The sequence below is a fragment of the Conger conger genome, chromosome 2 (genome assembly GCF_963514075.1).
Source record: "Conger conger chromosome 2, fConCon1.1, whole genome shotgun sequence".
NCBI classification, from domain to species: domain Eukaryota; kingdom Metazoa; phylum Chordata; class Actinopteri; order Anguilliformes; family Congridae; genus Conger; species Conger conger.
In genome coordinates, this window is record NC_083761.1 from 15,748,595 (window position 1) to 15,767,912 (window position 19,318).

Consider the following 19,318-nt stretch of genomic DNA (forward strand, 5'->3'; position numbering starts at 1 on the left):
CAATGCATCAGCTATGATGTTAATTTATTTGTGCTTATCGGCCCCGCTCAGATATTCTGAATATAGCATGCTTCCTACCAACCCAATAACCAACTATAATTGTATACCTCAACCAAAAGAGTACTAATGCGAGTATTTCACAGGGGGTCTCAAGTGGTGACCTTCCTTCACCAGTGTCATGAATGCAGATAAATATTATCATTATTACAAAGGTATTAAAAACAGGGTTACTCTATTACATTTTGACAGAGGCCTTCTTGGGGCATTACGCAGGGTCTGACCTTTGGCTAGGGTGGGCATTGGGAAGGGTATGCTGATCACCCCCTCCAGGTCTTCGATCGGGATCAGAGAGCGCAGGATGGCCCTGATCCGGATGGCCTCGCCCTTTCCAGCGTGGATCAGCTGAAACGCCAAGCAGAAAGAATCCGCTCAGTCCAATGCAGCAACCTGCACTGTGGGGATTTGACACGGCTTTGGCATGTTTATCCTGGTACTGCTTTCACACACACACACAATGTCCCCACTTTGTTTCTATGTCCCCACTTCGTGGAGGTGTAATGACACCATGGTCCTCAGTTAGATAGGTAGATAGGTGCACACACACACACAGGTAAATGCATAGAAACAAATACACAATCATCTAGCTAGAGTATTTTGGGAACTTTATCTCGTAGGAATAATTAGACCAGTGCTTTTACTCAGTAATTTTTTTTGGCTTTTCTGATAGAATCAGAAGAGCAGCTCAGGGTCAATCCCACCATGACCACCGTGTGGGCACGTGCGGGGAGGGGTGTCACTGCCAGGACTCACATGCATCTCCGGGGCACAGCGCCCCAGCAGGTCTATGAGAGCAGCATAGAAGGTCATGATGGCATTTCCCATATGGATAGTGTCATCCTCTTCATCATCCACTATGTCGCTGCTGTGGGGAGACAACAGGCTGTGAAAACACTCATGTCCACAAGGGGGCACTGCTGCACCATAGCTGCGCAAAGAGCCTGCACCATAGCCAGTACAAAAATATGGACCAAGTGTCTGTTACGTCACCCACTAACTATCCATGGGCTTGTGAAAAGTGGTTTGAAATTGTGGAAGTCAAGTTTAGGGGAGCCACCATTTCGTAAAAATTGGAGCCAGAGACTGCACAGTAGTGCAGCTCCTCCAAGAAGTGCATGAGAGTGTAACTCAGAGAGAGAAGTGCATGAGAGACTGAGCAGTGATGCAACTTACGCAATGCAACTCCCCTCTGAACTGCATACTCTACATTCATCCTGCGGACTTTCTAGATTACCTGCTAGCTTAACACCTGGACTGTTACCATCTTAACCTACAGGCCAGCGGAGGATGGGCATCCCCCCTCAAGATTTCTTCCCATCGGGTGTTTTACATTACATTAATGGCATTTGGCAGATGTCCTTATCCAGAGCGACATACAGTTCATTAGAATAAGCACGAGACAATCCTCCCCTGGAGCAATGCAGGGTTAAGGGCCCTGCTGAAGGGCCCAATGGCTGTAGGGATCTTATAGTGGCTACACCGGGGATCGAACCACCTGTTCCCAGTGTGAGGCCCAGTCATGTACTTTAACCACTATGCTACACGACTCTCAACAAGAGTAGGAAATGAGCCTCAAAAAACAAGCAAAGAACAAATCAAAAAACAACTCACCAAGGGAGTATTTCACAAAGGAGGATCACTGGGTTAGCTGAATAACTGCTGAGTAAAACCCACAATAGCTCTTTTTACTTTGGCCCATGTTCCAGATTTGGGAAGATTCTGGGTTTTACTCCAGCTAACTCGGTAATCCTACCGACCCTACACCTACTGCTTTGTGAAACAGGGCCCAGCACAGAGAAATACTCACACCATAAGGAACTATCACTGAGTCCTGTAGGAAAATATGAAGCTATGTTACGCAGCATGATTTGCACATTTTCTATGCTTTTTAAAACAACATCAGCTTGTTGAATATACCGTCGGGATGACGCATTGAGACTGTGGCCCATTTAAACTTGACTTTCCCAGCAATAGCATGACCATTTATGTAACACCTGGCATGTAAAGACAGATCGGGAACAGTGCAGAGTAATGAGAGACCGCATTTGGCTGCGGAGCTGAGAAAACGGGCACACATCTCCCCACCTTCCTGACCCCCCTCTACACCAACCATTAAAAAAGTTTGCTCTCGCTCCCGCGTGTCAGACATGCTGAACAACGTGTGCAACAAGGCCCAGCTACAGAAAGTTGGGCACTACAAAAAATGACCATCATTTTAACAAGCGTTTAAGTCTCTCAAGTAGAACATTTTAATTTACTGTTTACTTGAAAAGTGAAATTTTCTTACCTCATTGGCAAATCTGATATGATATGAGTCAAACTGTCTTTGCTCATTGGCAATATGTTTGTCTTATTTGCCAAAAAAATATGATTTTGGTCCAGATTCACAGACACAGAATAAGCCTCGTTATAGAATAAATTCAGTTTTGAATGGACATTCTCCATACAAACTCGATTTAGTCCGGGAGTAATCTAAATCTGTGCCGGTGAAACTTTAAGAGTTAATAATGGTGTACCAGACTAAAATACTTGTTGAGACTGACTTATTTTAAGTTTTTTGCAGTGTGGAATCAAATTGTTCTGCACTAATTTTGTACACATTTCTACCTGTACCTAAGGTAGAGATCCTGTATGCAACCTGTCTCCAGAGCAGAGCTTTGCTTGCGGCCCTGTTTCTGTGCAAGAGTGACACTTTTTAGTTAAATGCTGCTGTAGGGATCTTATAGTGGCTACACCGGGGATCGAACCACCTGTTCCCAGTGTGAGGCCCAGTCATGTACTTTAACCACTATGCTACACGACTCTCAACAAGAGTAGGAAATGAGCCTCAAAAAACAAGCAAAGAACAAATCAAAAAACAACTCACCAAGGGAGTATTTCACAAAGGAGGATCACTGGGTTAGCTGAATAACTGCTGAGTAAAACCCACAATAGCTCTTTTTACTTTGGCCCATGTTCCAGATTTGGGAAGATTCTGGGTTTTACTCCAGCTAACTCGGTAATCCTACCGACCCTACACCTACTGCTTTGTGAAACAGGGCCCAGCACAGAGAAATACTTATCACACCATAAGGAACTATCACTGAGTCCTGTAGGAAAATATGAAGCTATGTTACGCAGCATGATTTGCACATTTTCTATGCTTTTTAAAACAACATCAGCTTGTTGGATATACCGTCGGGATGACGCATTGAGACTGTGGCCCATTTAAACTTGACTTTCCCAGCAATAGCATGACCATTTATGTAACACCTGGCATGTAAAGACAGATCGGAATGGAATCAGACAGTGTGGAATCAAATTGTTCTGCACTAATTTTGTACACATTTCTACCTGTACCTAAGGTAGAGATCCTGTATGCAACCTGTCTCCAGAGCAGAGCTTTGCTTGCGGCCCTGTTTCTGTGCAAGAGTGACACTTTTTAGTTAAATGCTGCACTCTGAAGATGGCCAATTCAACGCTCGCAGCAGGTTACAGTCTGTAACATTGCAGTTTAAACCATCATGAATACTGATTGAACTAGTGGGAGGGAAGTGCTAGTTTGCAGAATCCACCCAGAGACTACATAAATGTGTGGAATATCTTTCATATGAAATTCAACATGTGCTGAAAGGCCACCTACAGGGTCCTGCTGGACTCGGAGGTGGGGGAGGGGCCATCCCTGCTCGGGTCCTCCGAGATCTTGATGGCCTCCTCCATGGCTGCCAGTAAGCCATTTCCTCCTTCGCCCCTAAGGGCGGGGCCAAAGCACTCTGGCCGGCGAATCAACAGCCTCACCACCACATTGGCATTTTCCTCCACACTTTCCCCTAGGAGAGCAGCAAAGAAGATGACATCAGACCAACTGTTCTTATTGTAAATGATCATTCATAGATTAAGGTTTTTTCCCCCCCAAAAAAATAGCTAAATCATTATGGATCATACAAGAAATTACAGGAAGTCACATCACCTGTTGCTACAGGTGTCATTAAGCTGCTGTTTTTAGAGTGTCAATAAATAAGCATTTCTTTTCAAATTTGGCCAGGCCGCTGACACAACAGACATAACTTTCGAATGTATTATTTATAATCATAACAGAACGTAAGCAAGGCACAGAATATGTCATAAAGTGTGCAAATTACCATTGCAGAACACAGCAAAGCGGAGGAAATCTAAATAGCGTTCCCCTTCTACAGGGTTCCAGCCAATATCAGGGTAGCCCTTAGACACAAGCATAAGGCAGCTTTGCAGACCACAGCCTGCTAGGTACTGCACCACCTGTGGAGGAGAGAGAGAGAGAAAGAGAGAGAGAGAGGAGAGATACAATAACAACGTCAAGGGAAATAGAGAAATAGCTGACGTGCTATCAATAACAGTACAAAGTGACTGATAATATCTTAGGGGGAAAAGTTGCTCCCTTTTACTGTAATCTTAACAGGTGGTAATATTGAGATTTTGGAAACATCCTTCTGGGAAACCACTATGGTAAATGTAGAAGAGTTGCTATTAAAGACGGACTGTACCTCCTGGCACCACAACTGAATCCATTTTAATACATTGTGCTGTGAATTTTGAGCAATGTGGTTTTAAATTGTGCTGTTAAAAAGTTGTCATCTGCTTTTGGCTGAAACTGACTGAGGTGGACAGAAGCAGGCTTGTAAATTTGGCTCCCTTGCCGACGAGATAGGCAGTGGCCTGAGGTCAGTATTTTAGAAATAGAGGGGCTCAGGGTTAAGTACATCTTCGCAAGGAGACTTATCTACTGAACGCGTCTCCTGCTACTCATCAATCTTGAACCAATGAGCCACTGACACATCACTGTATTGCATCATATTTCTGGTATCACAATGTTCCAAAACATTAAAAAGGACAATAGGCTATGTGTTCCATAAGAATAATTTATCTGAGTATAACACAATTTATTTATAGCATATAAATCTTTTGTGGTTAATATGGCAGCTGTTTGAGTTTGAGTAATGGGACAGCACGGGAATACCCTACAGTTCTGATGAATTAGAAGAAGAATCAGTTTGACCTCAATATTTTCTTGCCTGATTATACGGATACCAAGTGGACAGAAAGTAGACCGCTTTGGAAGAGCACAATAAATCCCAGCACACCTCTTTTTTCGTTTGCGCTCAAGCTTTGACACAGAACCCACCATTATCACAGCGTTCCGGGAGACTCACTTGTGTCGGCGCGACTTTGTTTAAGTCTAATAATAGAGATATATATGATTCCCCAACAAATTGGCCTGAAAAATAAGTTTCTCCCAGCTTACTTTCTCCAGGTCTGGCTCCCGGAGGGCCAGGGCCAGCTCATTGTTATCCATCACAGAGGCAGCGGCCACGTCCAGGGGAGTGGAACCCCTCATGGAGGGAGACGCTGGGGAGAAGTGTGAAAAAACAGCTGAGAATTAGGCCAGGGACTGCGGCAGGGGGAACACCAGCCATGGGGAGGGGGAAGGGGGGGGCGGGGAATGGTTAGCCGGTCCTAACTGTGGGGAGGGTTATGGGGGGGTGGAGAACAGTTAGCCAGTGCTAACTGTGGGGAGGCGGAAGGGGGGGCGCGGAACGGTTAGCCAGCCCTAACCACGGGGAGGGGGAAGGGGGGGAGGGGAGCGGTTAGCTTGCGCTAGCGCTCCGATGAGCCACAGAACTCTCGGTGGGATCACACCTAATTGGGCTTAAGGTTTTTCTGCTGGAATAATTCCACCTGACACCGGGGAATAGGCACATCACACAGATACACTATGTGCTGATAAAGAGATTAATAGTGCGCAATAACAGATCTGTTACAGTGTACACCTGACGACATGGAATGGCAGGTGTATGTCACACACATACGCTGTTTGTTAATAAAGATATCAAGCATGTTCAGTAAGTTGAGAGGCAATAGGCTTGTCTTCAATATCGAGCATGCAGTAATTGAGATTTAGAGGTTATTATTACTTTATAATAAATACATCACACGATAGCAAGAGAATCTGAGTGGCACAAACTAAATTTTAAATGTGAAAGTGCATAATTTTATCAAAAACATCAATAATATCAGAATCAATTTTCATCAATAATAAAAATAATATTCATCAGTAAAATGTCCATACTAAAGGGACATAACATAGAGGTTCCTTGCATACAAGACCATTAATAAACAAACAAGCTCATTGTGCGTGCAGAGAAAATTATCCTCAAAATAAATTTGAATTTTGAAAGAAAAGGTCTTACCAAGGCCGACGCTGCTGTTTTCCAGCAGGTAACTGAGGTGATCGAACATGGCTTTTTGGTTTTGTCTACTGATGCGACAGAAGTAGCAAAGAAAACGACAGCAGTTGGCCACCATCTTAGGAAATGTGATTTCCTTAACAAAAGTAACAAAAAAGTCAACACTATTATTGGTTACATTAGATTATTTCCATTCAGATATCAGATAAAGAATAAAATTCACAGATTCAGGGCAGTCAGGCAGAAACTGTTCAATATATTTCACAACAGATGGTTTAGCAACAGATCAGTTCATGTTGCCTGCCACAGGCCATATCATATCGATCAATTTAAAGAAGCTTAGCTATGGAATGCAGCTAGTCGACACCAATGAATTACACATACAACAAAAAGACTGAACAGCTACAGTATATCAGGCATATGGAGCAAGCCTTGAGGAGCTGGTTACCTTTGATTCTCCTCCTCCCAGAACATTCACCATCACCTCCATGACGGTTTCGTGCATGCCCAGTGCCCTCATCAAGTTTGGGTGCTGGTAGAAAACTTTATTGTTCATAATGTCTCTACAGAGGAACAAAAAAACAGTTAGCTCCAAGACAATGGCTGTGCAGTTATGAGGAAGAAAATGTGAAAGATTATTTTGATGAGGTCAAGTTGGGCCTTTCTCAATTAAAGCCACTAAAGCTGGATTTATTCTCAGTGGCTGTAGAGGCCTCTGCCCCGTTTCCAATCTTTTAATGGAAAAACTCTCATCATAAGTTGTTAAAGCTGAGGATAATCCAGTTCATAAGTTAATAAAGTTAAAAAAAGAAAAAAATATTTTTACATCACTTACACAAGTACATACAGTAAATGCAAAAATGCTCATTATACATTTTTACATTTTAGTCATTTGGCAGACACTTTTAATCTAAAGCGATTTACAAGTGCATAGGTTCTTCCACAGGTTAAAGCATCAAATCCATTACCAGTAAAATATGCATTAAGGGCTGTTCTAAACACAAAATGTTCATTTCATTTCCAAAAAAGACATAACATTGCTCATGTAAGCCACAAAGTTTGCTGTGTGGAAGAGAACACTAGTTTGCAAGACATTAGTAGTGAAGCCGAGTAAGGCTCCCATTGGCAGATAGGACTGGCTGATATGGAGTGTGAATGGGATATGGCTAGCTCAGATTCCAGTAAACAGGCTTGTGTGTCGCAGTGAGGGGCCGTGGGTTTGTGAGTCATGTGTTACAGCACTATTCACAGTGAAGAGTACTGTGGCACAGTGAGTGTAGTGGTGATACTCTGGATCAAAATGACCTGTGCTGATACACTGGCTCATGGTCTCCTGTGGTAGAGTCAAAGTATCTGCGACGGGCCCCTGTACTGACCCCAGGCCTCGGATCATCAGCTTCTCCTCCTCCCGGCCCATGCGTACGCTCAGCAGGGAGCGGATCTGGCCAAGGGACGCCAGCAGGTTGATGGTGTCCTCCACGGACACGGAGTTGATGGTGTAGGTCTTGGGCAGGGCGCGGACTTGCCCCCCGATGCCGTCGTACTGCCGGTGGAGCAGGACGAACATGGCCCGGACCAGCTCCGGGTCCTCGATCACGGACTCCTGGGCCCAGCGCACCATGGTCTCAGAGATCAGATGCTGTAAAGTGGCTGGGGGACGGGGGGGGGGGGGGGGGGGTGAGCCACAGGGGAGAGAGGGGAGTCCGCTCAGTGAAGAGTATGCAAATACAAGAAAAACTAAAATCATTTGTTTCTATTCATGTTTCTTCACCAGAAACTTCTGTATTTTATAAATTGCTGTTTGTACTGTAAACGACATACAGCCAAAAGAACAGAAATGATACCACTGACCGAATACTTACAGACCTAACTGTACATATGTGTACTATACAGTATCGACTTAATACTTTGCCAGGCGCTAGACCAAGGCAGAAAAATACTTCTGAAAAAGTTGAACTGGAGTTGTGTTCAGTAGTAGGATGTCTAAAGGAGATGAAGGGTGTTGGCATTGTTTGAGAGATGAAGGGCAAGCAGAGGGAGCGATCAAAATAGGCCTGATCAGAGAGGAGAGGGTCAGCCAACACTTGTCACTGATGATGATGAAGACCACACAGTGTCCGAAAAGAACACTCCACTCACTGGGCTTCTTCGACTTTTTTTTCTTTGGCAAGTCCGCCATTTTCTTCTTCAAGTAGGCCACTTTTTCGACGAGGGACAGGAGACGACCTCTGATGGTGAAATCCCCATCTGCTTCATTTGCCTTGTCATCATCAATCTCAATTCCTAAATGGGGTTAATGAAAAACATTGAGACCAAAATGCTATGTGTGACAACCATGCAGTGATGCAGTTGTACAGTTAGCTCAGAATTAAAAGACAAAAAAATGATAGGTACTGTATTGTACAGATACTGTAAGCACTCCAGTTGTATCCAGTTGTCCTTCAATGATGAGAAATATCAAGTAAAAAGGTGAAATCTTTCACGTAACCCAGCAATTTGGTGACTCGGTGCTCAGTTAAACATTGAACATGCTGGGCTCTATCCATTTCATCCACTCATAGGATTAGACACAACAGGAATAGAAGAACCAGGACTTAGTGCATAAACATTACTCTAGAACCAGGGCGTTGTGCCTTATACAGAGATGTGAATAGGCTAAAACCAGGATCCAGAGGGAAGACCTACCACAGTGGGTCATTAAGTCCTCATGGAAGTCCAGAAGCTGTTCTCTGATGTCCTCCGGACACGGGCAGTCCTGCTTCTCATCCTTAAAGCTCAGCAGCATGTTGATCTTTAAGAAGAGGGCGGGGAGACAATGAGCAGTGGGAAACTAGCCGAAGGAATGTGTATCCCAGAGATCCCCAAAGCTGTGGGTGCCAACCTGTTCCTGTGGTGGCGATCGGAACTCTTTGGTCTTCCTAGCGGTCAGCGCGGCGGACATGTTGAGCGCCTGCATCACCTCGTTGTAGCGGAAGCGCTGGTTGTCCTGGAGGTTGGCCACAAAGTCGTCGGAGAAGGCCACCACCGCCTCGATCCTATGCCTCACCTGGCAGTCACACAGGTACTGAAGCAGATGGCACATCTGCAAGGAACAAAGAGACAAGAAAGCTCAAGCCGGGGTGTAATTATGAGCCCTAATGACACCTGTGAGGCACCCAAGGTTATGTGCGCTGTAGTTACACGTTCGTTAATCACTTCCCAAAACCCCAGATACCAAAACACAGAAAAGCCCATTAAAACTGAAAACTACACCATTAAACTTCTTACCAAAGGCACTGAAATGTAAAATAACTTGTCATACTTAAATGTCAGATGCTAACACTTCGTAGCATGTGACTCTCTGCTAATGTTCCTGGAACAGTGCAAATCGTCAGTTTTCAGTCAGCCGCCCAATTAGCACAGAGGTGGCCTCTGTATGAGAGGTATGAATGGCTCCAGGACGGATCACTGCACAGTTGGTTGGAGGGGGGAGAAATATGCTGTTTTGTACTATAATATAAGAAATGACCTTGCATTAAACATCAGCCGTATTTAATCGCTGATGTGTTCTCATGCATTTGCAGAGGGCAAGAATTGTGGGCATTGCCGGCAAATGTCACCTCCATGGGAGGGATGGTTGAAAAGCGGACGGGAATAATAGCATGCGTTTATTTCTGGATACGGAGGGACACAAAAATAAAACGGCGGAAGACACCGAGTCTCACTTGCAGCTTGACCGGCTCGGGGAGCTTCATCTGGAGCAGTCCCTCTTTGGGGACGTTGCCCGCCCTCCCCACATCCTCTCCCCCCGCTCCCTCTATCCGGAGCTCGCCCTTGAAGCCGTTTCCGTCGGGCGCGTCGGCTCGTTCGTGCCCCGAGTCCTCCGAGAAGACGCTGGGCTCGATGAGCTGCAGGATGTTCTTGAGGTCGCCGTTGTGGAAGACGCCCATGATGAGCAAGGTGTAGAACAGCTTAATGAGAGGCACGAACAGGAACTCGGTGCTGCCCCCTATGGGGTCGCGCACGTGCAGGCTGCCCTCCCGCACGGCCTCCGTCAGCATCTCGATGGTCTTGGTCTTCAGGATGTCCAGCGGGAACTCGGGGCTGTACTGGAAGAAGTCGCCGCCCACGCTGACGAAGCTGGGCGAGGAGAAGTGCATCCTGGGACGGAGGGAGGTGCTGAGGCCGATTCCCGGCAGGCCGTGCTTCTTCTTCTCGTCGGGGAAGAGCGTGATGCTCTTGGTCTCGTCCGTCATGGGCACGATGTACTCGTTGTTCATCATGAGGCGGGCCGTGGCGTAGGTGCTGAGGTGGATGTCGATGAGCAGGTCGTAGTAGCCTGTCCGCAGCAGGCCCGGCATGTACTTGTTCTCAATGGCGTAGAGCAGCTGCGCCTCGTCCACGTGGCTGCAGAGGGCGTGCGCCACGCGGTTGTTGCCCAGGGCGCAGACGGCTGAGTACAGCCTCAGGGTGTGGTAGTGGAACTTCAGCAGGTCTGTCTGCTCTGTTAGCTCCAGGATATCCACTGACCTATAGGGTAATGCAGAGCAAGCTCTCATTCATCAAACATTCTCTCAGTTTACAGTTTACCTCATTGTTTTCCCAAGCCTGTTCTTGGAGATCTACAGTCCTATAGGTTTCAATTTCAACCCTAATTTGGCACACCTGATTCAACTAATTAGAAGCTGAACAAGATCTCCAGCTGTGGAATGAGGTGTCCTTGGATTTAAAACCTACAGGATGCTTACACAATAATTTAAATAAAATATTATACAGGGTACAGTAGGTTGACAGCGCACACATGCTGATTGATTTACACCAGCACCCTGTTAAGCCCACCCCCACTAGTATCCTAACCTGCATGTATTTGGATTATTGTGTCATTTGTGAGAAAGCAGAGGAAGAATTTCGCCATTAGGACATTTTTAATATTTTGCTGAACAGGAAGGGATGTGACCTCTGACCTGTTCTCCTCGGGGATGTGCAGGGACATGAACTGCAGCGGCTCAGAGCAGTGCACCAGCCAGCCGTGCCGATCGTTAATGCGGGACGTCTCCACCTTGGGGAAGTGGTTGGGCACCCGGCTCCACAGGACGGGCGTGAGGAACTGGACGTGCAGCCGGGGCGGGCACTGGGGCATGGGGTTCTTCCGCTCGCTCTTGAACAGGCCCGCCGATAGGGGCATCACGTTCTGACAAAACAAGCAACAAGCAACAGTCAGGGGCAAGACAGACCAGCATTGCCTTCTCACAGTATTTACACCATCTTTAGAAGCTGTGTGCTTAAGTGTTTTAGTTTCGTAATTAGACTTAAAACAGTTACACCTAAAACACTAAACAACAAGATTGAAACACATCAATGCCGTAATCCAGTCCTGGATTGAATAATTACCAAGGAGACAAAAACAGAAGATGGCATCTCAAGAGCCTGATACAGACCCCACGCTGTTTGTGGGAGAACAGTTTAGCAAAGATCAAATGTCCATACGGCATGATTCACCATATCAGTAAGCTTCACGCTGAGTGACCAAACATCGCAGATGCCCTTGATAATAAGAACTCAAGACCTTGGAATGGCGCCTTCTGAGTTTCACAGGGCCTGTAACTGACAGGGCCAGGATAGTTTGGAGAGCTATATTTTGAACACTTTTCGGCCTGAGAGGCTTGTCAAACTGCAGAGGTGTAGAAGAATCAGGCTGGCAGGTCAGGACCCTCGGGACCAAGATGCCGGTGTTCGCTTGCAAGGCATTGAGCGGCTCTATTTGTGGCGGGTGCTTTGTCATGTCGGCATGGTTACCTTTATCCGTCCCAGTTCGAACTGAAACACGTTGGGGCTGGTGGCCTGTGCGAAAACTGCAGGGAACAGCTTGGTGCTGGGCTCAACCTGAGAGGTGGAACACAGGCAAAATGCAGAACTATAAATACACAGACGCTGGGGCTAAAGGTGTGCAGTGCATAGGTAAGCCAAAAAATATTCAGATTTCATAGAGGAGCCGTGCCACATTTCATACAAAAATAGCCCACTAATGACCCCCCAAAAATATAGTGTAAATATAAGTGAGTAATTTCATGGCCTGTCTGATCACATGGTCACACTGTCAAAAGCATTTCTTATTAAGCCAGCGCCAGTCCAGCTCTTTTACCTGGTAGTAGGTGCTGAGTTCCTTGCCATTGGCGGTGAAGGTCAGCAGCCCGTTGGCGGTGTCCACCAGGCAGCCGATCTCCAGCCCGTTGTTGTTTCGGCCCTGTCCTGGGCTGGTGCTCTCTCCCGCCCACACCATATAGCAGTTACTTCGCTTGATGCTGCCATTGGGAAAGAGGGGGGAAACCGCAAAATCATTCAGGGACGGTAGTTTTAGACTTAAAGGCAAATCTGTGTCTTCTCTCCCAGTATATTCAACTACAATACCCATGATCCCCTTTGCCAGTCTCTTCACATTATGTGTGTGATCAGCATGTTCGAGAGTGTCCAGTAATGGTTTTTGCAGGGCATTTGTTGTGAGGTGCAGGTGGAGGATCTCATGGGGTCCCATGGAGAGTTTTCACTCACCTCTCGTGCACCTTTCCCTTCTCGTCCCCCAGAGTGACGGTCACAGTGCGGACCTTCTCCAGCTCGAAGGCTGTGTCGTATTGGTGGAAATCAGATGTTACCCAGCCCACCCACACGCTGGAGGGCTCCTGGCCAGGGAAGATCCTCACCGAATAATAGTACTGAGGACATGGAGAAAAATATACATCAACTTAAGAAAAAAAAATTCTCACATCTTTAAGATAACAGGCGACCAATCACTTGTAATTTTGAATAGCACAATTGAAGATGATATTTTCACATAGCACATCTGAGTAGACCTTTTCCAGAGAAAAAAAGACACTGAAACATGAAGCCATGTTCTCCAACTGCTATGCCCCTTACCGTGGAGGTCTGCATCAGGTACTCATAGTCGTCCCTCTCGTCAGCCAGCACTTCCTCTGACAGGCGGGCAGATGAGTGACTGGTGCTGAAGTCAGTCTTGGTCCGCTTCATCATGAACCTGGAACACAGAGAAGCTGTTACAGGTGACATGGTATTATGGGAAGGCTGGCTTTACCTGTCACTCCGCAGGGTGATATGGACACAAACTGAAAGGGATCACCACGACTGACTTCAAGAACATCTTAAGTGTCTTCCTAGAAAACTGTCCAAATTTTTTCACTTGATGCTTCACACTGAACAGCCAGGTAAGTATGTTTCACGTGAAGACACACAAAGGCAATGCAACACTTTAAAATTACAAAAACTTTGGCCTTCAAATTCTCATGAAATCATAATGCATGCCCTTTGATAACAGGAAAATTGTTCCTGCCTGGTAAGTCAATACATTTAGCACTCTGCCATCAGCTAATAACAAGTAAAGTAAATTGGGATCCAAACCTTTGTTTGAGTTTAAAAGGCTTCTCTTGGTTGTAGTCCTTGTGGTTGTTAAACTCGTCCTTGTCTTTCTCTGGGCCGTTGGAACCCAAGTGTCCATGAGCAGTTTTCATGAGGACCTCAAAGTCGGAGACCGTCTCAAAGTCCTCCAGCTCTTTCTTTGGCGAGAAGAAGCTGCCGTTGGATGGCAGAGTGCCCCCCGGGGATTTGGAGAAACTCTCCACGCACTCGATGGGCATGCTCAGGCGGTAGAACGCGATGTCGGTGTTGCTGTTCTGAGACCCGAATGACCTCTGCATGACCTTCAAACACGGCGAGCTCTCAACTGTCCCATCGATCCTCATAACCTTTTCAGGACAGGCAAAACAGAAACAGCTGCGTCATTGTTAGGGCAGGCAAGTGCTTGTTTTGGTACACAGGGAACTTGCTTCAAGCTAAACAGAGACAAATTGAGGATTTATATCTCCATTCGAGGTGAAAAGAGGGTGCAGGGTTTTCATCCACACTGGTTCAAAGAGAAAAGCAGGCTTTAGTCTATATTTAGTCTATAAAAGAGGGATGCTAATAGTTTGGATGGACAGTGTGAATTGAGGCAGAATTTTGTGAAGGTGTCACCTCATTGTGCTAATAAGTTGTACAACTGTGTGAATTTGGGCAGTATTTGAGCATCTAGGAGGGGGAAGCTCACCTCGATGTGCTCGTAGTTGGGTGGGACAGGGATGAACTGTGGCAGCCTCTTACTCAGCCACATGGTCAAGTCGCGGTTCATATTGACCGCGAACGGCTCGTAGCCCTCCTGCAGGCCGCAGATCGTGAAATACTTGAGTGTGCTGACGTCCTTCCCGAAGTTCATCCTGCCCACCTGACTCACACCCACGCTGCACACCGGAATGAATCCTACGGGAGAATAGCGAGAATATCCGGATGAGGACCCAAATAAAACCCAAAAAAGGCTTTTTTAAGAACAAACCGCACAGCAGTTCAAGTTCACTGATGACAACTGCAAGGTGGAGATATCTAAATGTTGGTGATGCAGTTGCAGGTACCAGCTCTAACCATCATTGGCTGCGGCAGTATCAATCATGGCCAGTAGGTGGCAACAGAGTAAAAAAATGCTTCATCTTCAAATGCTTGTCATGACAGATTACCTGCTATGACATTACTTTAATATACATGCTGGATATGTGAACTTACCGGTAAAGATAAACAACTGTATTCATCTGTCAGTAGGAACACATTCATCATCTAGAAACAACCCATTGTTCTTCAAAAGCCCCTCTCCTCCTGTGTAACGGTGCAGTGATCCCCATTTTGCTCGATCAGCAAGCTGACTCTTAGGCATGTGCTAGTCTTCTTACAGTCATTAGGCAAACACAGGTGGCTATTCATTCACTCGCACTGTACCGATCGCTCAGCAACCCCAGAGGAGACATATTCCTGATTAATGCCTTCACTTATTAAATTACATTTACATTTATACACAAGCTGCAAAAATGCTATCCTTATGAGTTAGCTGTTAATGAGTGTGAGGGGGGGTTAAGCCAATGGGGCATTCAAAAGAATATGTAAGGAAGAGAGTTTCAGGTGAGAGACTGAGGGGGTGGTGAAGTAGACTGAGGAGGGGGCAGACACTGACCTTCCCAAACCTCAAAGTCCTTGAAGGCCAGCTCAGAGCCCGAGTCGTCGAGGAGAACCTCGCCGTTGAGGGTGAACATGATGGTGTGCTCGTTCATGTCCACCATGCAGCCCACCACGTCGCCCTGCTGCCAGGACCGGCCGAAGTGCTCGTTCCCCTGGTGCCAACGCTGCGCCTGGAAGCCGGAGCTCGACATCACGCAACGCTACCACCACGCCCCGTGCAGCTGCCCGCCTCCTAACAACTACCCCCACTTCATAACCCTCAACTGTTCTCACACCCAGGAGGTGGGCGCGCACTGTAATTACACAGAGCACAGAGACGACTGTCGTGAGGTGTAATTCAGGCTGTCAGCAGTCAACTTATTCACAGCCCCTTGATGGAGCTGTCCCCACGAGCACATCAGAAAGGTTACAGCTACAGATATTTTACTTCAGCTTAAGGTGTAGCTAAAGAGGTTTACGATAGTAAAATATTCACATATAAAGGTGCATCTTAAATAATGTTATACAATAGCCATTTATAATGTAGCTAAATGTTGCAAGAACAGATCTTTTCCCATAGCTAATGGTGTAGCAGCGGAGGTTATGCAGTTTTTTAAGGTTACGACTATTGATTTCTTCTTTTTACTGTTTGAACACCGTTCACTCACCTTGAAGCCATCAAAAACAAAAGCCTGCTCGTCGGATCCCAGCTCCTGGTCAGGCAGGCAGCCAGGCCTGGCCCACCCGACCCTCATCTCCCCCGCCGTCACCACCTCAAACTCAAAGTACCACTTCCCGGCGTTCACACTGTACGTCTTCTCCGCACGGAAGATCCGGAACCGCTCGGCCAGCAGGTTGCTGATGTCAGACCTCGCGGCTGAAACGCAGGGAGGGAGGTGTCCATGAGGAGGATGCGGAAAGAATAACCACGGGAAACAAGCGTAATGTAGCGTCACCTGCCACCATTAGAGGGTCACAAGTGTAAATACACTGCCTTTAATCTATGAAAGTATTTTAGCATTATATTTATACTTCAATCTTATTTATATCACTTTTTTGCTAAGTAAGACAAAAAGAGGTCTTACGAGGTGAGTCAGTTGTACTCATTTCAATATTTCCCAATGGGGTAGGTAAGAAAATGTAACTTGTTAAGCAAACAGTAACTTAAAATAAGCTATTTTCTAGAAAAAAAGAAAATAGGCTGTAGGCAGCCTGCAGCATAGTGGTTAAGGTACATGACTGCAACCCGCAAGGTCGGTGGTTTGATCCCCGGTGTAGCCACCATAAGATCCGCACAGCTGTTGGGCCCTTGAGCATGGCCCTTAACCCAGCATTGCTCCAGGAGAGGACTGTCTCCTGCTTAGTCTAATCAACTGTACGTCATTCTGGATAAGAGCTGCCAAATGCCATTAATGTAATGTAATGTAGGTCTCATTATAAGAAAGACTTTTAGCTTTTATTTATTTATTTTTTAAAGAAAGACTTTTTGCAGTGTATCTCTGGCTTTAGTAACAGTAGCCTCACGTGGCCACCATTTTGAGCCTCATAGTTTTTTCATGTCATTGTAGAACATTGAGGGTGGCACATCCTGCGCTTATAGTACATAGTGACAGCTGTGCTTATAAAATACACAATGTCAACAAACAGCCCTAAGGGTACAAATGAACACTAAATTCATTCATAACGGGCACAAAGCCAGAGTTTTACTGCATAATCCCTGAGCTGCCTGAGCCACGTCACATCCCTGATCCTTATTATGTCAGCAATGCTCAGCACTGATGAGACTTTTCAACAGTAACAGTGAAGCAGCATGAAGCACTGGGGGTGTTGGCTCGGCCATCTGAAAGCAGGCAGGCGTCATCAAATCGCCATCCTTGGGGGCAGAGAACTGCTGGTTTTCCATCCTCCCATGACCTGGGAGTCAGGTGTGAAGACAATCTGACCAATCAGTAGCACTAATTGTTCAGTTGATTACCCTGGAGAAAAGGAAACCAGGGCTGGATTTGGATTGGAGGGCCTGGTTTGATGAGCTGTGATTTAGGGTGTTTGGAGGGGCGGGGGGTGGGGGGGGTGCTGTGGTCTACCAGGTCCCCACAGCAGAGTGAGGTGGAGTCAGCCTGCCTTTATGTTAAACGTATCAGTGTTGAATCAATGGATCAGTGTGCCAGTCCCTATTGGGAAGCCTCCTGCACATAATCCACAGGAACCAGATAAGCACGAGTCCTACCTCCTCACTGTAGCAGCAACAAAAGGCAAGAGACTGTAACAAAGCAGTAAATTCCATCATCCAGGGAGAGAGGGAGAACAAAAATGGCCGCCGGTATGAAATACAGCTCATTGCAGCTCAACGAACGGAAGCAGAGAGCGGAAATTTCTACATCAGGATTACCGGCAAGGGTTTTATTGATCCCGCTCTTAAAATGGCGGGATAGAACCCCCCCCCCCCCCTCCCCCCGTGGCTTTTTCTCTGAACACTAATGTGGCAGCACAGAGTAGGGCTGCATGATATATCGTACATTTACAGTATCGTCATTGAGATAAGAACATGCAAGATAAACATATCGCAAAAGACTGCTTGAACTGTGATGAATAGTATTTATTTAAAAGATGTTCTGCAAAATTGACTGGTTGTTCATGTGCAATTTCTTCAATAAAATCATGTTGGAAATAATGCATTTAATTTTTTTATTCAGTGAGCAAAGGCTATTCATTGTCTTGGGTCAATGTCAGCAGTGTACTGAAAGCAGAAAGACATGAGAACTGTGCAGACTTATATTGGTTTATGTATCGCAAGCCATATCTTCGTCAAAATATACAACGTTATCACATTTTCCCCATGTTGTGTTGCCCAAGTGCAGATAAAGGCCTGCAGCAGGAGTAGTCTCAGGAATGTACCGTGATCCTGGTCCGGGGCCTCCAGATTGTACCCGTACCCCAGGAGGGTGCGTACCGCCTCTCTCAGGCTGTCCTTGTTGGACTTTTTGGTCCTCTCATCCAGCAGGGCGTACGGAACCAGGCGAGGGTTTCTCCGGTTCTTCACGTCCTACACAGAGGAAGAACGTGAAGGCGGAAAGGCGGTTATTACTTTCTGGCATCCCTGGAATCAGTAGGCAGTCTTTGTGAAACGAAAACAGCCACTGGCGGCAGTGTAAGGTGGAAACAAGGCTGGTTGCTGTGTGTTTGAATCCCACGATGTGGGATGCTGTTATTTCCTTGTGTGAGATGCGAAACCTGAACTCAGTGCGTGACCATCTGGAAAACTAGATAATATTTAAATTGCAAGCTACTTTGCAAGTTGCCCTGATTAAGAATGTCCGCTCAGCAAATCCGAACAAAAATTTTGTTTTTCAGAACAGGGGTGCGCTGGATATAGTTTCCTTTTTATTCTGTGAGTCACTGAATACTATTTCATGACAGCAACAGACTTTTCTGTACGGTAGTGCCATAAGGTTATCTCTACGCCTGGTATTTCTCTTCGCTGGTTTTATGAACACCTTCCACAGATAACGAGGGGCTCACTGATCATTCTGCCCGGCTTCCATTCACCAGCTCTCTAATTAACACGTTTTTGGACTTTAAGGTGATTATCTGCAGAGCCAGCCTGATGCTCAAGCCTGCTCCATTTCCAGCCCAGATAGTGAGAGACAGAGGGGGTTAGCACGAGACGCTAGGAACACACTGCTCCTCCCAGCCCCATCTTCCATGACAGCTTCTCCCTGCAGCCAGGCCATTAAAAATGCAGGAGCTGATACATTTTTCATGACCTCTATCCTGCCGCCTCAGCGACCTCTCACCAACCTCACACCACCCCTCCCACCCCCGCCCCGCCCGGTCGGACCGCCCGCCCACCGCCACTCGTCTGCGGCCAAGCCTGCGACATGCACCTGCTGGATGCCGTAGGTCCAGCCCTGCCGGATGCGGTCCCTGGCCCACACGTTGTGGGCATTCTCCGCCAGCTTGTCCACCATGGCCTCCTGCGTGGAGGCCAGCTTGATGTGGCCCAGGTCCATGGGGGCGGGCTTGTAGCCACTCGACAGCTCATACCTGTAAAA

At 46.5% G+C, this 19,318-nt stretch overlaps 1 protein-coding gene across 1 annotated transcript in view; it reads right to left on the reverse strand.

The window, feature by feature from the left end:
- Positions 1–19,318, reverse strand: part of LOC133121743 (ryanodine receptor 2-like) — a 174,010-nt gene that overhangs the window by 47,336 nt on the left and 107,356 nt on the right. Inside the window, exons 26-48 of the mRNA XM_061231182.1 lie at positions 19,151–19,310; positions 18,162–18,309; positions 15,935–16,143; positions 15,283–15,457; positions 14,335–14,543; positions 13,650–13,993; positions 13,152–13,269; positions 12,789–12,949; positions 12,382–12,541; positions 12,036–12,122; positions 11,204–11,430; positions 9,965–10,769; positions 9,142–9,342; positions 8,946–9,051; positions 8,400–8,543; positions 7,637–7,910; positions 6,709–6,823; positions 6,264–6,396; positions 5,318–5,421; positions 4,179–4,314; positions 3,680–3,866; positions 811–919; positions 282–402 (exon numbers count right to left, since the gene is read on the reverse strand). Of these exons, the coding sequence (XP_061087166.1) occupies positions 282–402; positions 811–919; positions 3,680–3,866; positions 4,179–4,314; positions 5,318–5,421; positions 6,264–6,396; positions 6,709–6,823; positions 7,637–7,910; positions 8,400–8,543; positions 8,946–9,051; positions 9,142–9,342; positions 9,965–10,769; positions 11,204–11,430; positions 12,036–12,122; positions 12,382–12,541; positions 12,789–12,949; positions 13,152–13,269; positions 13,650–13,993; positions 14,335–14,543; positions 15,283–15,457; positions 15,935–16,143; positions 18,162–18,309; positions 19,151–19,310 (4,433 nt within the window). The remainder of the gene's footprint in view (positions 1–281; positions 403–810; positions 920–3,679; positions 3,867–4,178; positions 4,315–5,317; positions 5,422–6,263; positions 6,397–6,708; positions 6,824–7,636; positions 7,911–8,399; positions 8,544–8,945; positions 9,052–9,141; positions 9,343–9,964; positions 10,770–11,203; positions 11,431–12,035; positions 12,123–12,381; positions 12,542–12,788; positions 12,950–13,151; positions 13,270–13,649; positions 13,994–14,334; positions 14,544–15,282; positions 15,458–15,934; positions 16,144–18,161; positions 18,310–19,150; positions 19,311–19,318) is intronic.